Consider the following 23,585-nt stretch of genomic DNA (forward strand, 5'->3'; position numbering starts at 1 on the left):
TATATTTTTCTTGACATCACATTTATTCTCTCACCATCTTATTCTTCTGAATCCATAAAGGTATCCAGAATATGCCTCTGTGGGATAAAAATTATTTTGAGCTGAAGATGTTTGAGAATCAATAGACGCAAAAAAAAAAAAAGGCTTTGTCTGATCCCCCCTTCCATTATCCCCATCTGCCTAGAATCAGACCTTTCTAAAAGAATTCAACTGCTTCAGATCTTCCTCAGCTTCCTCAATCATTAAGGAAGATTTCCCCAGAGTTCCCTTGTGGCACAGTGGATTAAGGATCCTGTGTTGTCACAGAAACCTCCACATGCAGCGGGATACGGCCAAAAATAAAAGGAAGATTTCCCCTATGTGAGGAGATCACACCAACCACTGGAGAATTCAGATGACAAATTTCATTAAACAAACATTGTCATAAGTTTATCATAGCTCCCATCTACTCTCCTTAAGGTCCATTTTGTCTGCCCTAAAAGTCATTTGTTTTTCTCTAAGTTTCCTTTCTCTCCCTCCCCTTCCCTAATTAAGATGGTATATAAACGCTAAACCTTGTTTTTAAATTCGAGCCATTTCTTTGAGCCTCTTTGTGAGCTTGTGAATAAACTCAGTTTTTTCAAACATAAGAGGATAGAGAAAAGGTTCTTCCTCCACAAAAACCACATTGTGCAGCCATTTTAAAAGATCTTAAATGAGTAATTCCTGTCTTGGCTCAGCAGTTAATGAACCCGACTAGGATCCATGAGGATGTGAGTTCCATCCCTGGCCTCACTCAGTGGGTTAAGGATCTGGTGTTGCCATGAGCCATAGGGTAGGTCATGGCTCTGGTCCTGAGTTGGTGTGGCTCTGGCGTAGGCTGGCGTCTACAGCTCCGATTGGACCCCTAGCCTGGGAACCTCCATATGCCCTAGGTGCGTTCCTAAAAGACAAAAAAATTTAAAAAATAAAAAAGATTTTAAATGAGCGGTCAGCTTTTATATTAAGTGACTCGTATGGCACAAATAACCTGTTTCTAGTATACATATTAAGAAGCCTTTTGTGGGAATTTCCTGGTGGTGCAGTGGCTTAAGGATCTGGAGTTGCCACTGCCATGGTACAGTTTCTATTCCTATCCTGGAAACGTCCACATGCCAAGGGCTTGGCCAAAATATGTAAATAAAAATAAATGTTGGAGTTCCCGTCGTGGCTCAGTGGTTAATCCCTGGCCTTGCTGTGAGCTGTGGTGTAAGTTGTACATGCGGCTTGGATCTGGCATTGCTGTGGCTCTGGCATAGGCCGACGGCTACAGCTCCTGTTGGACCCCTTGCCTGGGAACCTCCATGTGCTGCGGTGCAGCCCAAAAAAAGACAAAAAACAAAAAAATAAAAAGTAAAAAAAACAAATAAATAATGTAAATAATTTTTTTAAATTTTTAAAAAGAAGCCTTTTGTCCCACGATTTTGGTTTCTTCCTTTCCCAGTTAATAGTGTTTTACTTTGTTTTTACTCTTAATTAATATAACTGTGCTTTTCTTTTCTTTCTTTCTTTTTTTTTTTTTTTTTTTCTGTCTTTTTGCCATTTCTTGGGCCGCTCCCATGACATATGGAGTTTCCCAGGCTAGGGGTCGAATCGGAGCTGTAGCCACCGGCCTACGCCAGACCCACAGCAACGTGGGATCCGAGCCGGATCACAGCAACGCTGAATCCTTAACCCACTGAGCAAGGGCAGGGATCGAACCCGCAACCTCATGATTCCTAGTTGGATTTGTTAACCACTGAGCCACGAAGGGAACTCCCATAACTGTGCTTTTCAACAGTAAGTCACATCAAATCCTTTTTGGAAGTAAGCAGGCTGCAAATGAATTATAAATGTTAGTAATCACTGTTGTAATAGATTGGTGGTGCCATTTTTTGCCAAAATATTTCTACTTGCTTTATTACCAAAAGAGTTTTTTGTCGTATATATATAGCTGCATCCTGCTTGTATGTGTGTGTATATATGTAAAATAGCATATATATTTTTAGCAAATCTTTTAATTAAGAAATTACCTTTTTTAGGAGTTCCCGTCGTGGCGCAGTGGTTAACGAATCCGACTAGGAACCATGAGGTTGCGGGTTCGGTCCCTGCGCTTGCTCAGTGGGTTAACGATCCGGCGTTGCCGTGAGCTGTGGTGTAGGTTGCAGACACGGCTCGGATCTCGCGTTGCTGTGGCTCTGGCGTAGGCCGGTGGCTACAGCTCCGATTCGACCCCTAGCCTGGGAACCTCCATATGCCGCGGGAGCGGCCCAAGAAATAGCAAAAAGACAAAAAAAAAAAAAAAAAAAAAAAAAAAAAAAAGAAATTACCTTTTTTAAAATAACAAAGTTCCAAATTCCAAATGTATCCTAACTGTAGGGACAATAAACTCTGCCATAATTTTTACTGTTTTAAATACTTACACTTAATATATTCTACCTTCCATACTCCTACCTTATATTCATTATTTAATTCCTACAACAACATTCTCCTATAATCACCGTTATTTTTAACAAAGCTCTCAAACAGTTAACCTAGTTTATCACTTCTTAATAAGACCATCAGGAAATTAGTTGTTATGCAGTGGTAGGAAATATTTACTTCAGTGCTATAAAGTTAGAAACACCAGGGAGTTCCTGTCGTGGCGCAGTGGTTAACGAATCCGACTAGGAACCATGAGGTTGCGGGTTCGGTCCCTGTCCTTGCTCAGTGGGTTAACGATCCGGCGTTGCCGTGATCGGTGGTGTAGGTTGCAGATGCGGCTCGGATCCCACGTTGCTGTGGGTCTGGCGTAGGCCGGTGGCTAGAGCTCCGATTCGACCCCTAGCCTGGGAACCTCCATATGCCACGGGAGCGGCCCAAAGAAATAGCAAAAAAGACAAAAAAAAAAAAAAAAAAAAAAAAAAAAAAAGTTAGAAACACCAGAGTTCCCGTTGTGGTGCAGTAGTTAACGAATCTGACTAGGAACCATGAGGTTGCGGTTTCAATCCCTGGCCTTGCTCAGTGGGTTAAGGATCTGGCGTTGCCGGAGCTGTGGTGGGTCTCAGACAAGGCTCAGATCCTTCAGTGCTGTGGCTCTGGCGTAGGCCTGTGGCTACAGCTCCGATTAGACCCCTACCCTGGGAACCTCCATATGCCACAGGAAGCGGCCCTAGGAAAGGAAAAAATAAAAGAAAGACATAAAATTAGAAACACCAACCTAAGCAGACCTGGTCATTGTCGTATCACTGATTGAATTTTTCATTTTTCCAAAGCCAATTTCTGTAAGTGCCAAAGCCTTTTAATGGAAATCTTTCTAAAATTTGTTAGAACTTAATTCCTTCCTTAAACTATAATGAATATGTTTTAACCTTTGACTTATAGCATCTTGGTGACTACAATTTCTGACTGAAATTGAAATACAAACATTTTCATTTTTTTTAACTGATTCTTCTCTTTTGGGTAATGTATGCCTTCCATTTATTAGATACCCTGTTTTAATCTGGTGCTTTTAATTTGTTCAACTCTGGGAATATTATTATTATTATGTCTTTTAAGGGCCGAATCCACTCAAGCTAAGGGTCGAATTGGAGCAGTAGCCACTGGTCTACACTACAGCAATGCCAGATCCAAGCTGCATCTGTGACTTACACTACAGCTCATGGCAAGGCCAGATCCTTAACCCACTGAGCTAGGCCAGGGACCAACCCTATATCCTCATGGATACTAGTCAGATTCATTTCTGCTGACCCACAATGGGAACCCCCAACTCCAGGAGATTAAATGATCAGTATTGCTAATTTATAATTTGAAAATAAATTTGATTAAAATTCTAAGGACCAGAGTTCCCATCGTGGCTCAGTGGTAACGAACCCGACTGATATCCAGGAGGACTCAGGTTGATCCCTGGCCTTGCTCAGTGGGTTAAGGAACCGGCATTGCCATGAGCTGTGGTGTAGGTTGCAGATGCAGCTTGGATCCCAAGTTTCTCTGGCTTGTGGCATAGGCCGGCAGCTACAGCTCTGATTTGGCTCCTAGCCTGGGAACTTCCATACACCACGAGTAGGACCCTAAAAAAAAAGTCTATGGACCTCTCCTAAAGACTGACATTTAATACAAACATTAGATGAATCTTCCAGAATTGGTTTAAAAAAATTTTTGCTATGGTCAAATATATGAAAAGTTTACTATTTCAACTATTTTTAGTGTACAATTCAGTGGAATTAAGTACATTCACATCATTGGGCAGCCGTCACCGTTTTCTATCTCCAGAAATTTTTCATTGTTAGAGCAGAAAATCAAAGAGGCAGGAGGCCAGAGTCCTGAGACTGCAAGCGAGTTTTACTGACCAACAGATTGGCCAGGAGAACTGAGAGAGGACTCAAACTCCCTGCCACTCACTTGTATAGGAAAAGGGTAGTTCTTGTGCTGAGTCAATAGTCAAGGGTTAGGGGGAGGCAGTCTCCTCAGGTTGCTCCTTAAGAATGTGGGTAATGGTTTTGGGTAGGGGGTAGAGGGAAGTTGTAACAGAACAGCCCATAACGGATGACTTTTAACTGGTCTCCAAGGCAGCTTATTCCTTGGGAATCAGCCTGCTAGATTGAAAGTCTGATTAGAGTTTTGGTGGTTCCTAGCAAGTCATGTCTGATTCCTTACCTAAGATTCATCATCCCAAATTGAAACTCTTTATGTTATGTTTTGGGGTTTTTTTTGTCTTTTAGCGCCGCACCAGCGGTACATGGAGGTTCCCAGACTAGGGGTTAAATTGGAGCTGCAGCCGCTGGCCTATGCCACAGCCACAGCAATGCAGGATCTGAGCCGCATCTACAACCTACACCACAGCTCACGGCAATGCCAGATCCTAACCCACTGACCGAGGCCAGGGATTGAACCTGCGTCCTCATGGATGCTAGTTGGGAAGACTAGCCATGACGGGAACTGAGCCATGACAGGAATGTCTCTACCCTTTAAGCAGTAATTCCCCATTATCCTCTCTTCCAGCCTCTGGCAAACTCTGTTCTATTTTCTGTCTTTATGAATTTGCCTGTTGTAATCACATTTTGTTTATCCACTCATCCACTATTCTAAAGATGCCTGTATATTTTTCCATCCATGTTTGGAAACTTTCTCTATGTATATGTGTGTATGCATATATATTTTTGTAAACAAGGTACAGTATTGTTTTATATGTTTGTAAATCGTATATAATAGTTTCATAATATATTCTTGTTTTACAGTTTGCTTTTTAATTCAAAATTATGTTTTTAAAACTTTTCAGGATTTATTAGGTATAATTTACATACAATAGGGAGTTCTTGTCATGGCTCAATGGGTTAAGAACCCAACTAGTATCCATGAGGATGCAGGTTCAGTCCTTGGCCTCAGTAGGTTAAGGATCCGGCATTGCCATGAACTGTGGTGTAGATCGCAGACATAGCTCAGATCCAGCATTGCTGTGGCTGTGGTATAGGCCAGCAGCTGCAGGTCTGATTCGACCCCTAGCCTGGAAACTTCCATATGCTGCAGGTGCATCCCTAAAAAAAAAAAAAAAGGAAAAATAATAATTTACATACAATAAAATTCACCTGTTTTAAGTGTACAGTTTGATGAATTTTGGCAATGTTATCTAGCCTTATAACCATTACCACAATTAAATATAGAATATTTCCATCACCCTGAAAAGCTTTCTCCCATCTCTTGGTAGTCAGTTGCCTGCTGTGGCCCTCCCCCCAAGCAACTCCTTTTTCTCAGTATAGTTTTGCCTTTTCTAGAATTTTATATGAATGGAATCATGCAGTATATTGTCTGTGGTTTGGCTTTTTAGTCTTTTCTTTGACTTCTTTCACTTGGCGTAATATTTTTGAGATTCACCCATGTTGTTGCATTTGTTAATATTTCATTTCTTTTTTTTCTGAGTAGTATTACATAGGACAGAAATGACACAGTTTGTTCATACATTCACCATTTGATGGACATTCAAGTTGTTCCAAGTTTGGATGATTACAAATACTGCTGTGGACATTTGCATACACGTCTCTAGGTAGACATATGTTTGCATTTTTTGACAGGAATGGTGGTGGTAAATACCTAGAATGGAATTGCTGAGTCACATGCTAAGTACATGTTTAGCTTTGTAATATCTACCATACTATTTTCTAAAGTGTCTGAACTAACATCGTGTTTAAGATTTATGTCTATTAATACAAGTAGATATTTTTCATTGCAATGGTTTTATCTGTTACACCATATTAATGAACCACCATTTATTTACCCAGTCTCCACTCTTTTACTGTTACAAATAATATTGCAGTGGGCATATTTAGAAATTGTTCCCTTACAGAGTTCCCGTCCTGGCTCAGTGGTTAATGAACCTGACTAGTATCCATGAGGACATGGGTTCAATCCCTGGCCTCACTCAGTAGGTTAAGGATCCAGCGTTGCTGTGAGCTGTGATGTCCCAAACGAGGCTCAGGTCCCACAGTGCTATGGCTGTGGTGTAGGGCCAGTGGCTACAGCTCCAATTCGACGCCTAACCTGGGAACCTCCATATGCCGCAGGTGCAGCCCTAAAAAAAAGACAAAAGACCAAAAAAAAAAAAAAAGTTGTTCTCTTACATAAATATACAAGCGTTTCTCTATATAGTGAACATCTATGTTTGGAACTGCTGGGTTCTGGGGGATACTTATTGTCAGCTGTAATAGATGTTGCCAGGTTGCTTCATTAAATGGTTGGGCACTTACCTTTTAAAGCTGCTATACCTTCCAAATTAGTACAGACTTGCATTGGTCCTTTCTATAGAGTTTTTCTTACAAGTAGCTATTTGGATTGTTTGTTATCAGCATACGGTATTTCCCAAGCTTTTTCATACTGTTACTATTGTCCTATTTTTTCTTTTGATTATGCTGTCTTTGTTTTTAAATAGGAGATTCATATGGGACACTGTGTGAATCTGACCGATGAGGCTGTAGAAGCTGTCCTTACTTGCTGTCCTCAGATATGTATATTACTCTTCCATGGATGCCCCCTGATAACAGGTTCGTATGATAGGCTGCATGGGTTCAAGTCCCGGTTTCATCTTTTAATAACTGTGTGACCTTGCATAAATTACTTACCCATTCCATTATGCAGTTTCTCACCTGAAGTGGGTCTAATGACAGTACCTACTCATAAATTTGGTCACTGTGATTACCTGACAATACTGTGTCTGGTGCCTAGCCCAAGTACATGTTAGGCAGGATGATGATGATGACGGTGGTGATGGCAGATGCTCAAATAAATGACAACTGTGATGAGGACGATGGTAGTGGTAGTGGTCATGATAGTAAACGTGATGCTTTATGTAGTCAGATTTCTAATATTACATCTGTCAAATATGCTAACTGACCTGTTAACTGTAGTCTCATCAAGCCGTAGCCATTGAGATTCAGAATAATTTGGACTCCAAGGCTACAGTGGTAGCTCACTGAAGAACAAAGCAGTGACAGCCCTTGGGGCTTATGTAAGAGCCGTGATACCTCTTTCACTTGATCCCTGCAATGGGTCCCATACCAAAGTATAACCTGGGTCTTTTTGTAAATCAGTACTTATGCCCAGCTCTTCCAGCTCGTTTTCTTAATTACAGTCTAGTAGTTACTACGCTAGAAGCCTTTTGACCCCTTCTGTTTTTCCGATATTTGGACTGCCAATCTAGACCAAGCCTGTAAAGGGTTATATTTGGTTATCAGTGACATCTATAATGAAGACTAAATCTTATTTTAAGCAGACATTTCTCAGAGCGCTATAGCCCAAAGAGACATCAGAAACTGTTAACAGTGGGTACCTCTAGGGAAGGGTATGGAGAGACTAGAGTAGGAAAACACCTTCATGATATACCCTTTTGTGCATCTTGAAGTTTTGTATCATATGAATGATTTTACCCATTAAAAATTGATCATCATAATTAAAAACCAATAATTTGGAACCAGAGAAGTTCATGGGACTGAGTACAGCGAATTGGTACATGTGCACACTATTCTGGGGGTTGTAAGAAGGCAGCCAGAGGCTCTCTGGTCATCAAACAAGGCAGAAAATTATATTCTAATAAGTAGGCTATTATTGTAAGGTGGAGGAAACCACAATATGTGAAATGTAGTAACAGCAACCTTTGCTAATTGATCTTTTCAGAATACCCATTAAAAGTGTGTGAATCCAGGGAGTTCCCGTAGTGGCTCAGCAGTTAATGAGCCCAGCTAGTATCCATGAGGATTCGGGTTCGATCCCTGACCTTGCTCAGTGATTTAAGGATCCATTGTTGCCGTGAGCTGTGGTCACAGACTCGGCTCCAATCCTGTGTTGCTGTGGCTGTGGCACAGGCTGGCAGCTGCAGCTCCGATTTCACCCTAGCCTGGGAGCCTCCATATGCCACCAGTGCGGCCCTAAAAAGACCAAAAAAAAAAAAGTGTCAATCTACCCACTGAGCTATGTGTACATGTAATCAATACATTCAACAAGAAAGTGGTACTCAAAAAAGTGACTCCATTTTCCTCGCACTATTTTAATTATAAATCTGCTCTAAAGGGGCTATTTTCCCCCAAAGCCAGATGAAAATCTCAGACATTTGCTATTGACTTTTCTTATCATTCTCAAATAGTTAAAAGTCTTATCATTCCATACCACCAAAACCCCCTCTCATTTCAGTAATTAAAATGTCTTGGACCCATGTAATATTCCAAACAAATTCAAATTAAAGCTTTTTGCTCCTCCAATCAGCTCAAGTTTGCCTTAGGTGGAGAGGCTGCTGTGGATAAGGGGTCATTGTTAGTTTCTCTGTTTTACCACCTCATGCTTCCCCTCTTCCTTTCCCAGCTGCACCCCATGGTTTCTGACCCCCCCCCCCCAAGGTCAGTGCAGGGTAGGACTGTGGTGAGCAAGGAGGGGAGGGGAGAGGATGAAAAGTCTTACTTGACTGCTTCTACTGAGGTGGAGTGTTCACACCCTGGGCTCTGTGGATGAGCTGATCCCAATCTGTACTCTCCCAAAATAGGGCACTTTCGACCTCCTTCAGAGGCCACTCTCTACCACACCCCTCATCATTGCGTATATCTCCTATCTGCAGTTCTTTTTTTGTTTTGTTTTTGTTTTTTGTTTTTTTTTTTTTAGGGTTGCACTTGCACATGTGGAAGTTCCCAGGCTAATGGTCACATCGGAGCTGCAGCTGCCAGTGTACATCACAGCCACAGCAATGCCATACCTGAGCCACATCTGCACCTACACTGCAGAATGTGGCAACGCTGGATCCTTAACCCACTGCGTGAAGCCAGGGATCGAACCTGCATCCTCCTCATGGATACTAGTCAGATTTGTTTCCACTGAGCCACAACGGGAACTCCATCACTTTAGTGTCTTTGAATGCATGAGGCAGCATGGATTCCAAAATCAGTTTTCAGCCAAGCATTTGAAAGTCATGTATCTCTTTGGTCTGGTATCTTATTTTGGAATGAGAAAGTAGCTGGTACTTCTAGTCCTAGAACCTTAGCAGAAATAGTTCCATTTTAATGTTCTGTTATATTTGTCTCAGGATAACTCAACCTTTGCTAATTTCACTTTATCTTCCTGGCTACAATTTGGAAATAGTTAAATTGTCATTTTCCCTTTATTTTTTTTAAATTTATTTTTTAACTGAAGCACAATTGATTTACAATGTTGTATCTCTACTTTTAATAGAAGTCAAGACAGACTGTACACAGTCAACCAGAAAAACTTAGACAAGCTGCTTAAAGCAATTATCAAAGACCCTATAGATAAAGAAATCCTTAGAAGAGAGACCATAAACTCTTATAGGTGCTTCTATTAATTAATATAGAAATGACTAGCAAATACCAGTTTTCAAGTCTGGAAAATATGTTGCAGTGAATAATCTGATTTTTAAGGAAGAAGACTTTTGAGATAAATTATTTAATTACTGAGCTCACTAGTAACAAAAACATGTTATCAGTTGGTGAATTCAAGGGAAATGCCTGCCTGTTATGATTATAGACACTAAAAACTTAGGCGTTCCTGTCGTGGTTCAGTGGTTAACAAATCCGACTAGGAACCATGAGGTTGCAGGTTCGATACCTGGCCTCGGTCAGTAGGTTAAGGATCTGGTGTTGCCACGAGCTGTGGTTGCAGACATGGCTCATATCCAGTGGCTCTGGCGTAGTCCAGTGGCTACAGCTCTGATTGGACCTCTAGCCTGGAAACCTCCATATGCCGCGAGTGCGGCCCTAGAAAAGACAGAAAAAAAGAAAAAAGAAAGCTTAATCCCACCAAATCTTTGCAAATCCACATGACTCAAAGTACTGAATTTACCAACAGCATGACACATAACTCCTCTCCTCAGTCTTCTAGGAGTTCCCTTACCTTACTATCTTACACACACGTGCACACGCACACACACACACACACACACACACACACTCTCACTCTCTCTCTCTCTCTCTCTCTCTCTCTCTCTCTCATTCCCCCTTTGGAAGGTTTTGCCCTTTGAGGTTCCGTTGTGAGGGACTCCCCTTCTTTTTTTTTTTTTTATAGTTTCCTGTGCCATACAGTAGGTCCTTGTTGTTTACATATTTTATACATAATATTGTGTATATGTTAATGCCAAACTCCTAATTTGTCTTTCCCCCCACCACCTCTGTCCTCTTTGGTAACCATAAGTTTGTTTTCTTTTTTTTTTTTTTATAATTTTTTTTTTATTTTCCCACTGTACAGCAAGGGGGTCAGGTTATCCTTACATGTATACATTACAATTACATTTTTTCCCCCACCCTTTCTTCTGTTGCAACATGAGTATCTAGACAAAGTTCTCAATGCTATTCAGCAGGATCTCCTTGTAAATCTATTCTAAGTTGTGTCTGATAAGCCCAAGCTCCCGATCCCTCCCACTCCCTCCCCCTCCCATCAGGCAGCCACAAGTCTCTTCTCCAAGTCCATGATTTTCTTTTCTGAGGAGATGTTCATTTGTGCTGGATATTAGATTCCAGTTATAAGTGATATCATCTGGTATTTGTCTTTGTCTTTCTGGCTCATTTCACTCAGTATGAGATTCTCTAATTCCATCCATGTTGCTGCAAATGGCATTATGTCATTCTTTTTTATGGCTGAGTAGTATTCCATTGTGTATATATACCACCTCTTCTGAATCCAATCATCTGTCGATGGACATTTGGGTTGTTTCCATGTCCTGACTATTGTGAATAGTGCTGCAATGAACATGCGGGTGCACATGTCTCTTTTAGGTAGAGTTTTGTCCAGATAGATGCCCAAGAGTGGGACTGCGGGGTCATATGGAAGTTCTATGTATAGATTTCGAAGGTATCTCCAAACTGTTCTCCATAGTGGCTGTACCAGTTTACATTCCCACCAACAGTACAGGAGGGTTCCCTTTTCTCCACAGCCCCTCCAGCACTTGTTATTTGTGGATTTATTAATGATGGCCATTCTGACTGGTGTGAGGTGATATCTCATGGTAGTTTTGATTTGCATTTCTCTTATAATCAGCGATGTTGAGCATTTTTTCATGTGTTTGTTGGCCATCTGTATATCTTCTTTGGAGAAATGTCTATTCAGGTCTTTTGCCTATTTTTCCATTGATTGATTGGCTTTTTTGCTGTTGGGTTGTATAAGTTGTTTATATATTCTAGAGATTAAGCCCTTGTCAGTTGCATCATTTGAAACTGTTTTCTCCCATTCTGTAAGTTGTCTTTTTGTTTTCTTTTGGGTTTCCTTTGCTGTGCAAAAGCTTGTCAGTTTGATGAGGTCCCATGGGTTTATTTTTGCTCTAATTTCTATTGCTTTGGGAGACTGACCTGAGAAAATATTCATGATGTTGATGTCAGAGAGTGTTTTGCCTATGTTTTCTTCTAGGAGTTTGATGGTGTCCTGTCGTATATTTAAGTCTTTCAGCCATTTGGAGTTTATTTTTGTGCATGGTGTGAGGGTGTGTTCTAGTTTCATTGCTTTGCATGCAGCTGTCCAGGTTTCCCAGCAATGCTTGCTGAATAGACTTTCCTTTTCCCATTTGATGTTCTTGCCTCCCTTGTCAAAGATTAATTGACCATAGGTGTCAGGGTTTATTTCCGGGTTCTCTATTCTGTTCCATTGGTCTGTCTGTCTGTTTTGATACCAGTACCACACTGTTTTGATGACTGTGGCTTTGTAGTATTTCTTGAAGTCTGGGAGAGTTATGCCTCCTGCTTGGTTTTTGTTTCTCAGGATTGCTTTGGCGATTCTGGGTCTTTTGTGGTTCCATATAAATGTTTGGATTGTTTGTTCTAGTTCTGTGAAAAATGTCCTGGGTAATTTGATAGGGATTGCATTGAATCTGTAGATTGCTTTGGGTAGTATGGCCGTTTTTACAATATTGATTTTCCCAATCCAGGAACATGGAATATCTTTCCATTTCTTTACATCTTCTTTGATTTCTTTGATTAAAGTTTTATAGTTCTCGGCATATAGGTCCTTTACCTCCTTGGTCAGGTGTATTCTGAGGTATTTGATTTTGTGAGGTGCAATTTTAAAAGGTATCGTATTTTTGTATTCCTTTTCTAATATTTCATTGCTGGTATACAGAAATGCAACTGACTTCTGAATGTTAATCTTATATCCTGCTACTTTGCTGAATTTATTAATCAGTTCAAGGAGTTTTGGGGTTGAGTCCTTAGGGTTTTCTATGTATAGTATCATGTCATCTGCATACAGTGACAGTTTGATCTCTTCTCTTCCTATATGGATGCCTTTTATTTCTTTTGTTTGTCTAATTGCTGTGGCTAGACTCCCCTTCTCAAACCTATCAAAGAAAAGCACTGCCCAGGTAAAGCTTGTTGTGTGCTACTGCCACCTTGTGGTCTTATGTTTTTCACTTATCTGCTCCACAGTCCCTTGATCTCACTAACTACAGTTACATGCTGGTGTGGTGTTCTAGAGAACAAGGGCATAGCACAAAAAAAATATGTTTATATCTCCAAAATTTTGGAACATACAACATAGCACTATAATGAATATAAATTTCTCAGTGGCCCTGAGAAATACTATAGGTAAGAAACAACTTTTTTAATCCAAGTGCCAGGGAGTTAGAAATTTTCCTTTACCCTTCTAGGTTCTCCTGGCTGGTCTAAGAATTTAATTGACATGAGGCATATTAACAGGAGAAAATCAGACGAAGTTTAATAACATGTATTAATACATGAGGGAGATCTAGGAGAACTGAGTCACTCACCAAAATGGCTGAAACCCTCACCAGAAATAACACCTTCATCTAAAGACTGAAGAGAGGAGTTCCCTTCGTGGCTCAGCAGAAATGAATATGACTAGCCAGCGGCTACAGCTCTGATTTGACCCCTAGCCTGGGAACCTACATATGCCACAAGTGTGGCCCTAAAAAGACAAAAAAAGGAGTTCCCATAGCGGCTCGGGAAACTAATCTGACTACTGTCCATGAGGACGCAGCTTCAATCCCTGGCCTGGCTCAGTGGGTTAAGGATCCAAGGTTGCCATGAGCTGCAATGTAGGTTGCAGACTCGGCTCTGATCCTACGTTTCTATGGCTGTGGCGTAGGCCAGCAGTTATAGCTCTGATTCGATCCCTAGCCTTGCAACCTCCAAATGCTGCAGGTGCAGCCCTAAAAAAGAAAACAAACAAACAAAAAAAACTATTAGAAGCACTCTGATTTTGTTTCTTCAGAAAAGATAAAACATTAAGTTGCTACTTAAAATATTGTAGGAGTTCCCACTGTGGCACAGCAGGATCAGCAAGTCTCTGCAGCAGCAGGACACAAGTTCCATCCCTGGCCAGGCCCAGTGGGATAAAGGATCTCGTGTTGCAACTGTGGCTGGGATCTGATCCTCAACCAAGAAATTCCATGTGCTGATGGGCAGCCAAAAATGAAAATAAATTAATTAAATAAAATACTGAAAATCATAGACATTTTGGAGATAAGAGAATTTTTTAACAAGTTATTTTAAATTCAATTATGTCTGCATTGATTTTAAGTCATTTCAACTCAGTAATTTCAATGGACAGGTTTATTAATCTACAATGGACATGCATTTCAGTTTCTAATCATTATCTAAACATGTTTCACAGTATTCACAAGCATGGAGTTCTAGATTTTAGAAGGGCAACAAAGCAATTAGACAGCACTAGAGTCTTTATGTTTACATTGAAAAGCAGGAAAACCCGACAGGAAATCTGCCACTTTTGATTGAATTGACTCCAATTTTAGTGATATCTGAGGATTTGTTTCAGCTTGATTATTTTACAAGCAAGTTCTTTTTTTTTAACATATTTTTTTGTAATTAAAGTATAGTTGGGAGTTCCCATCATGGCTCAGTGGAAACCAATCTGATTAGTAACCATGAGGACAGAGGTTCTATCCCTGGCCTCACTCAGCGGGTTAAGGATCCAGTGAGCTGCGGCATAGGTCGAAGGTGCAGCTTGGATTTGCTGTTGCTGTGGCTGTGGTATACAGCTCCAACTCGACCCCTAGCCTGGGAACTTCCGTATGCCATGAGTGTGGCCCTCAAAAGACAAAAATAAAATAAAGTAAAATAAAATTAAAAAGTATAGTTGATTTACAGTGTTGTGTACAAGCAAGTTCTTTACTTAGATTCCTGTATAATATATCAAGATTTACCACAAAGAGCCAAGTGATTTGTTTCAGAGTTACCCTGTCATTAAAGCTGATTCCTTGCTTTAAGGACAACTACTTTTTTTTCATATATTTAATTTCTTAAATTCTATATTATTCCATTTTCTCATTGTTATTTATTCATTCATTGCTATTCCAGCATGTTAGAACTTCTTTATGCCAGACACTGTAATGAAGCATTGGAACCTTGATCATCGTTTGCAAAAATGTGCCCTGCCTCCCATTTTTTCCACTGTGTATTCTATAAAAATGTCTAAATTACATTTTCCTTGATTATTTAAAAAAAATCAGTTTGTGGAGTTTCTGTTACGGCGCAGTGGAAACGAATCTCAGTAGGAACCATGAGGTTTCGGGTTTGATCCCTGGGCTCGCTCAGTGGGTTAAGGATCCAGTGTTGCCGTGAGCTGTGGTCGCAGACTCAGCTTGGATCCTGTGTGGCTGTGGCTGTGGCTCAGGCTGGCAGCTGCAGCTCCGATTTGACCCTAGACTGGGAACCTCCCTATGCCACAGGTGCGGCCCCCAAAAGACAAAAAGACCAAAAAAAAAAAATTTTTTTTGGTTTTTTAATTTATATTTCCCAAAGTTTTTGTTTCTTGGGGATCCAAAATATCCCAACATGAATCTCTTTCCGAAAGGGGTCTCCATCTATATGAGTCATGGATTTTTAGAGAAATGATAAGATTCCATACAAGTCATCTACACAACTCTTTTGTTTTAAAGATAATGGAACAGAGATAAAATTGAATTTAGGTGGCTTGCCCCAGATCTTAAAAACAGTTAACAGTAGAACTGTTGCGAGAACTCGGCCTCTGCTCACCAGTGCCACAGAGACAGAGATTTGGGCGAAGGAGAAAAAATAGCTTTATTACTTTGCCAGGCAAAGGAGGGTCACAGCAGGCTAACGCCTCAAAGACTCTGCCCCCCTTGGGAGAGATTGGGAGGTGGTTTTATAGTTTGGGGAGTGAAAAAATAGGCCTTCAGATAAGGATCAGGGTAGAGGCAGACTTGCATTGTTTCCAAAGCCGGTGTTCAATGGTCTTCTTTCCGGAATAAAGAATGCTTTGTTAACATCTTCCATTTGTTGGGAGGTTTAGTTCTGCTGAAGAATTCAAAGCTATTGTTACCTATATTCCTTGAGGAGAGACCAGGACCCTGCCCCAAGGCAGCACTATTGTCTCTGGAGTGTTCCTTCCTGGTCTCGGCATCCCCTCCCTTCCCTGATTAGCAACAGTTTGAACCTACCCTTTGGAAGGTCATGGGGGCTGAAGTTTATTCCCTAAAACAAGAAATGGGGGACACGGAAAGGCTTGTGTACCCAAGAGCCCATGGGCCCCAGGTTGGTTTCAGAACTAGAAGTAAAAAACCTAAGTCACCTAATCCGAAATCTCAACCTCTTTCCCCATTAGAGCAAGTTCCTAAACCTTTGATGTCAAATGGCTTGACTCTTAGTTGGAAAGGGAAGGAAATAGGGAAGTGGCATCAAGCATCAGCAGTGTGATTGGTATAAATGACCTTTGGAGTTTTTTCAGTCCTGAGAGTCTGTGTTTTGACGAGTGACAGAATAAGCCACCCCGAGACATGCCCTTTTTGGCATAAGGACTATTTTAAGCTAATTATTTTTGAGAAACAGCAGAGCTGAAGAAGCTGTGAAAACAGAGTAGAAGTTACCCTTTTGTGAGGAAATTTTTTCGTTTGTGACATGTATCGTAAAGTGTCTCCCTCTCTGTACCAAAAAGAGAAGGATGACCAAATCAGAGTCTTTTCAGTGGAGAAGGCACCAACTTTATAGCAAATCTTACTGTTACCAAACTGATTTCAGTCAGCAAAGCCAATCTGCTGACATCGGGTTGTGGTAAAGTGAGGAGAATGGACAGCTCATGCTTGAAGACAGGATGGCTCCCTGGCAGGGGTTTTTAAAGGCATTTGGGACGAGGGTCACATCGTGCTGATCACACTCGTGGACATTTCTGATTGGTTGGTGGTGAAGTAACAGGGTGCTGTTTTGGGAATTTTAATTATCACTCTTCGGGTTCCAACCAGTCTGGGATCTACATGCAAGTAATCACCATCTTCCCCCCGAATAGGGGGTCTTAGTTTCTGCAGAAAGACTCAAAGATAAGACTCAAAGATAAGCCTTGTTATCTATACCCCTTTGGGAGGAACGAGGAGTCCTGTGACTCTGTTTTTCAAGCTTTTATTCCTTTTCTTGCTCGACTGCTTTCCTCTGTTTCTGCATTTTCTACTTCTCTAATCATTAACTGTTTGGTCTGGTCTTTAGAAGTTGGGCCTAGGAGAAGAAAGCTTTTTCCACAGACAAGAAATAGAAGACATGAAGGGACTTCTCCCCAGGAGGGCCCAGTAGGGGTTTGCTTGGTTTCACTACCCTTGTTTACCATGCTTTTCCTGGTAACTCCCATAACCAGTCTCCTCAAGATGTTGATCTTTCTTTTGTCTTTAGCTGAAAAATATACTTAAGGTGGTGGCTGGGGCCATCTCAAGGAGTTTACTGATTTTTCCTGGTGTCTCCTTTGTATACAGGGGGTATGCTTATTGATAAACTTCTGTTTTTCTCTTGTTAATCTGTCTTTGGTTACAGTGGATCTTAGCCAAGAACTTAGAACGGTAAAGGGAAAATTCCTTTCCTCTTGTACATGTTCTACAAAGTATTCTGGTAAGCGATCCTGATTTAGAGACTCCACAGAGAGTTCCCTTTGTGGCTCAGCAGTTAACCAACCTGACTAGGATCCAGGAGGATGCAGGTTCGATCCCTGGACTCGCTCAGTGGGTTAGGGATCCAGCGTTGTCGTAAACTGTGGTATACGTCACAGATGAGGCTCGGATCTGGCATTGCTGTGGTGTAGGCCCGCCGCTGTAGCTCTGATTTGACCCATATCGGGGGAACTTCCATGTGCCCCGGGTGCGGCCCTAAAAAGAAAAAAAAAAGCGAGAGAGACTCCAGTTTCTTCTACAGCATAACAAACTCATTGAATATTCAAATATTCAAATCGAATATTTCTTTAGTTGAAACTCAATGCCCAAAGTTCACCGTATCTTCATGAGAAAAAAAGCTGGCTTGAGATTTTTGAGTGATATAATACTGCCATCTAGCATCAGACATTTTAAATTACATAAAAATTTAAAATGCTCATGACTGGAGGGAAAAGTGTCTTCCTGTTTATGTGCAATAATAAATTCCTATAGAACAGTGACAAAAATAGAGTCAGGAAATAAATATTTATATGCAATATTTAATAATATCATCATAACTAGTAAAAAATCTAAAAATATTCCTAGAGACACCAGCTAAACTGAAATCAGGAGGTATGAAGTTTCTCATTTTGTTCTTTTTCAAAACTATATTGGTTCTTCTGGGTCCCTTGAATTCCCACGTAAGTATTAGGATCATTTTGTCAATTTCTTTTTTTTCTTCTTTGGCTGCACTCACTACATACAGAAGTTACTAGACCAGGGGTCGAACCTGCTCCACTATTGCAGTAACAATCCTTAACCCACTGAGCCACGAGACAACTCCCATTTTGTCAATTTCTTTAAAGAAGTTAGTTGGGCTTTTACTAGGGATTGCATTGAATCTATAGATCAGTTTAGGAGTACTGCCAATCTTTTTTTTTTTTTTTTTTGCCATTTCTTGGGCTGCTCCCGCAGCATATGGAGGTTCCCAGGCTAGGGGTCAAATCGGAGCTGTAGCCACCGGCCTACGCCAGAGCCACAGCAACTCGGGATCCGAGCCGCGTCTGCAACCTACACCACAGCTCACGGCAATGCCAGATCCTTAACCTACTGAGCGAGGCCAGGGATGAACCGCACAACCTCGTGGTTCCTAGTTGGATTCATTAAACACTGAGCCACGACGGGAACTCCAAGGGTGTACTGCCAATCTTAATAGTAAGCCTTCTGATCTATGAACATGGATCTTTTATTAGATCTTTAATTCTTTCAGCAAGGGTTTGTAGTTTTCAGAGTATAAGTTTTTCTTTTAATAAATTTATTTCTAAATATTTTATTCTTTTTAATGATCATGTAAATGAAGTTATTTTCTCAATTTTATTTTTGGATTGTTCAATGTATAGAAATATGTTGGGTTTTATGTATTGCTCTTGTGCCCTGCAATCTTGCTGAACTCATTTATTAGTTCTAATTTTTAGTGGATTCCTTAGGAAATTCTATATACCATAACTACAAAAAGGAGTTGTACTTTTTCCTTCCCAACACAAATGCCTTTCTTTTTCTTCCCTAATTTCCATGGCTGGAACCTCCAGTGCAGTGTTGTGTAGAAGCAGCAAGAGCAGAAATCCTTGTGTTTTGTTCATTCCTGATCTTAGGGGAAAATATCTAGTCTCTCACCATTAAGGATGATGTTCACCATGGCTTTTTCATAGATGCCCTTTATTAGGTTGAGGAAGTTCCCTTTTGTTTCTAGTTTGTTGAATGTTTTTATCATGAATGTTGGATTTTGTCAATTGCTTTTCTGTGTCTGTTGAAATGATCATGTTGTTTTTGTTCTGCATTCACTTAGTATGGTATATGCCATAGGCAGAATAATGCCCCCACCCAGATGTCCATGTTCTCGGAGTTCCTGCTGCGGTGCAATAGCATTGGTAGTGTCTCTGCAGTGCTAGGACATAGGTTCAATCCCCAGCCTAGCACAGGAGGTTAAAAGGATTCAGCATTGCCGCAGCTGTGGCGCAGGTAACGATTACGGCTTGGGTCTGATCCCTGCCCCAGGAACATTATATGCTGTGAGGCAGCCAAAAAAAACAAAACTAAGATGTCCATGTTCTCATGCTCAGAACCTTAAAATAGGGAGAGTATCCCGGATTATTCAGGTGGGCACAATGTAATCATAAGAGTCCTTAAAAGTAGAAGGAGACAGAAAAAGGAGACCTGTACAAGTGGAAGTTCGAGAAAGACTTTGTCCAATGTTGCACACTTTGAACATAGAGGAATGCAAGGAATGTGGTAGCCTTTAGAAGCTAGGAGTTTCCCTTGTGGCTCATCAGAAGCAAACCCGACTAGTATCCATGAGGATGTGCATTCAATCCCTGGCCCTGCTCAGTGTGTTAAGGATCCTATTGTACAGCACAGAGAACTCATTTCAGTGTCCTATGACGAACCATAATGGAAAAGAATTTTTTTTAACATACATTTAGTTATTTGTTTATTTATTTGATGTCTTTTTAGGTCCACACCTGCAGCATATGGAAGTTTCCAGGTTTGGGCTGAATCAGAGCCATAGCTTCCAGCCTATAGCACAGCCACGGCAACTCCAGATCCTTAACCCACTGAGCAAGGCCAGGGATCGAAACGGCATCCTCATGAATACCAAGTCAGGTTTGTAACCTGCTGAACCACAAGGGGAACTCTCAAAAAGAATTTTTTTTTAAATATTGTATCTGAATCACTTTGCTATTCAGCAGAAATTCATACAACATTGTAAATCAATAATACTTTAATAAAAAATAAAATTATAATAAATTCATGTAATACTTATCTATTAAAAATTGTGTTTTAGGAGTTCCCGTTGTGCCTCAGCAGTAACAAACCCGACTAGTATGCATGAGGATGTGGATTCGATCCCTGGCCTGGCTCAGTGGATTAAGGATCCAGAATTGCCACAGGCTGTGGTTTAGGTCGAAGACACAGCTCAGATCTGGTGTTGCTATGGCTGTGTTATAGGCCTGCAGCTACAGCTCCAATTCAACCCCTAGCCTGGGAACTTCCTGGAAACCCTGCCACAGGTGTGGCTCTAAAAAGAAAAAAAATCATGTTTTAGGAAAGTATTCTAGGACATGGAAAAAATGTCCAACTTGGAGTTCCCACCATGGTACAGCAGGATCAGTGGCGTCTTGGGAGTGCTGGGACACAGGTTCAATCCCAAGCCCAGCACAGTGGATTATGCATCTGGCATTGCCGCAGCTGTGGTTTAGGTCACAACTGCAGCTCAGATCTGATTCCTGGCCCCGAAACTCCATATTCCGAGGGGCAGCCAAAAAAGAAAAAAAAAAGAAGAAAAATGTCCAACTACAGGTCAGGTTGTTCTGTTCTGGTAACTTACTCTCCCCTAACCTTTTTGGGCGTGTTACAGCTTCCCAGGGTATTTCTTTAATCCTGTTTCTTTAATCATTCTTTGTAAATAGTAACTTTATTAAACTCTGTTTAAACACCTTACTTTAGTGTGTCATCTGCTTCCTGCCAGGACCTGAGAAAGCTTAACCCTATTACTTTCTGGTTGCTGAAATTAAGATGAAATTACAGGTGAAACAATAAATGATTGATTTTTTAAAATATTACTATGATATGTGCCCTGCAGCTAATAATAGTAATGATTCCCATTAACTAAATATATTTTTAGTTTATGCTATTCTTTATATATATATATATGTCTCATTTCATCCTTTAAGTAACCCTATGAGATAGTTATCATCATGCTCAGTTTATACATGAGGAGACATTAAATACCTTTGATTACTGTGAATTAACATATTGGCATTGTTTTCTTTTGTAGATCATTCACGAGTAGTCTTGGAGCAATTAGTTGGACCAAACAAACTAAAGCAAGTAACATGGACTGTGTATTGAAGCTTATTGAAGCTTATCAGAACTATGATCTTCACACTACTTTTCCGGGAAACAATGGTCTTAGACATTGGCTTTCCAATAATATGATTTATGCTTCGAAGTTATGCAAGCTCTTAAACGTGTTAATAGTGCTGTTATTTCTATGTTTGTTGCATCGGCAATTGTTCCTGAAGTGGTAATCCTAGCATGCCCTCAGATATATTTGGGGAGGATACTGTGTTTGTTTGTTAAATAACGAAGTTGTAAATTACTTGTTTTCCCTGGAGATTGCCTTCTCCTACCTAGATATCTGAGCTGCTACAAGAGAAATTTACCAGTAGGGTAAACATTAGGAGAAATCGAAGTAAAGTTATTTCTAAAAGCATAATTACCTTCCTAGCTATGTTCTGACTGCTACCTTCCCAAGTATTTAAATACTCACTGGCCAAAAGCAAAGCTGAACATCAGGCCTGTAAATTCTTCACAGAATTTACTATTTCAGTGAAACAAAAAAATAATAAGTTTAATGTCATAATCCAGGACATCATATATCTTAGCCATTCAGCATATGATTGTTATTGGGGCCCTTAGCTGGCCACTTTTTGCACTGATTTTTACGGCTACTTGTCCCAGGTATGTGCTATTCATCTACAAACATTCTTCCTTAAAAACTGCATTCAAGAATATATAAGAATGGGGAATTCCCTGGTAACTCAGCAGGTTAAGGATCCAGCATTGTCACTGCTGTGGCACTAGTTTGCTCCCTGGCCTCGGAACTTATGCATGCCAGGGCCAAAAATTAAAAAAAAAAATCTTTGGGAGTTCCCATTGTAGCGCATCAGAAACAAATCTGACTAATATCCATGAGGATGCGGGTTCCATCCCTGGCCTCGCTCAGTGGGTTGCCGTGAGCTGTGATGTAGGTTGTAGACATGGTTCAGATCTGGCGTTGCTACGGCTGTGGCATAGGCTGGCAGCTGTAGCTCCGATTCCACCCCAAGCCTGGGAATGTCCATATGCCACAAATGCAGCCCTAAAAAGCAAAAAAAATTAAAAAATAAAAATAATAATAAAATATATCAAAATGAGTAAACATGAAATGTCATCACAGAGGTTGTATCCTAAAGCTCTTTTTGTTTCACAAAGTGAAATAAACAGCACAGGACTTAGTTTTCAAATGAAATGTATTATTCTATCACAAAATTTTCTGAAGTACGTTTTGCTTAAACTACACTCAAATTCATTATAGTCCCTGTGCCATAAGCTTCTCAGTGGGACTTTCTTAAAGATTTCCTGATTAACTTATATAGTTAACAGGGAAAGTACAGTACGGTAGATTTCTTATACATGTTTAGAGGGAAGGGTTTACACATTCAACTCTACTTCTTGCCCTTACTATTAACTGCTTTATAAATGTGATATATTTATAGCCATATAAACATATATTGCCACTGTATGTGTATGTGAAATGGTAAGGCTATAAAAATTTTTTAAAGACAAATTCAATAAGATTTAATCTTGAACACCTAACCAAATCAATACTTTTTTCCTTTTTTGGAGAAACTAATTTTCAAGATCTGGGCAATCTTGAAGTGGGTTAAGGATCTGGCATTGTCACTGCAGCAGCTCAGGTGACTGCCACAGGCAGGTTTGATCCCTAGGCCGGGAACTTCCATATGTTGCAGGCATGGCCAACAAATAAAGAACAAATACACAAAAAGATTTGTAGTGTCAGATTTTTATGTCTGTAAAGGATTTATCGTCCTAAAGCAGTTTGCAGCTTGATCTTTTTTTATATTGCTAGTTATATTAGGTATTTCTTACCACCCTGCTTAAAATTCCAGTCCCTTTTCCTTCCTATCCCTGTCACCCTTCCTACCACTCTGAACTGTTTTTCCCCTTTCCGTCTGTCACCATCTGACATCTTTTTTTTTATTATCTGTCTCCCCACTCTAAAATATAAGCTTCATGAATACAGTAATTGTTTCTCCTTTTTTTTGACTGTATCTCCAGTGCCTAGAACAGTGTCTGGTACATAATAAGCACCCAAATATTTGTTGAATGAATAGACAAAAATAAAGGAGAAAATAAATAAAAGTAATACCCATACTTCCAGTTTCTGGTCTGACATATACCAGAAGTCATCACTTCTGTCCTCACAAGATAAAGGCTGAACAAATTGAAAATCATGAAGCAGTACAGCAGAATTTGAAAGTGGACTTGGGAGTTCCCTTGTGGCACAGCAGATTAAAGACCCAACACTGTCACTGCAGCAACTCTGGTTCCATCCCTGGCCTGGGAACTTCCACATGCCGAGTGTGTAGCAAAAAAAAAAAAAAAAAAAAAAGTGGACTTGGATTAGTTG

At 40.4% G+C, this 23,585-nt stretch overlaps 1 protein-coding gene across 7 annotated transcripts in view; it reads left to right on the forward strand.

Moving 5' to 3' along the window:
- The window catches only part of AMN1 (antagonist of mitotic exit network 1 homolog), a 49,711-nt gene extending 26,382 nt beyond the window's left edge, over positions 1 to 23,329 (forward strand). For 3 of the 7 annotated variants that reach the window (XM_021092086.2, XM_021092085.2, XM_021092084.2), the window contains 2 exons: positions 6,899 to 7,010; positions 21,168 to 23,329. In XM_021092086.2, the coding sequence (XP_020947745.1) occupies positions 6,899 to 7,010; positions 21,168 to 21,241 (186 nt within the window). In that variant the 3' untranslated portion in view covers positions 21,242 to 23,329. Of the gene's footprint in view, positions 1 to 6,898; positions 8,319 to 9,163; positions 10,252 to 21,167 lie in introns of those variants that run through there. The other 4 variants (XR_014803672.1, XR_014803670.1, XR_014803671.1 and 1 more) reach the window with 2 other exon arrangements.
- The last annotated feature ends 256 nt before the right edge of the window (positions 23,330 to 23,585 follow it).

The sequence above is a fragment of the Sus scrofa genome, chromosome 5, assembly GCF_054392235.1.
Source record: "Sus scrofa isolate SSC_HxYL_T2T_F1_AM1 chromosome 5, Sscrofa_HxYL_maternal_Yorkshire_Landrace_v2.0, whole genome shotgun sequence".
Taxonomy (NCBI): domain Eukaryota; kingdom Metazoa; phylum Chordata; class Mammalia; order Artiodactyla; family Suidae; genus Sus; species Sus scrofa.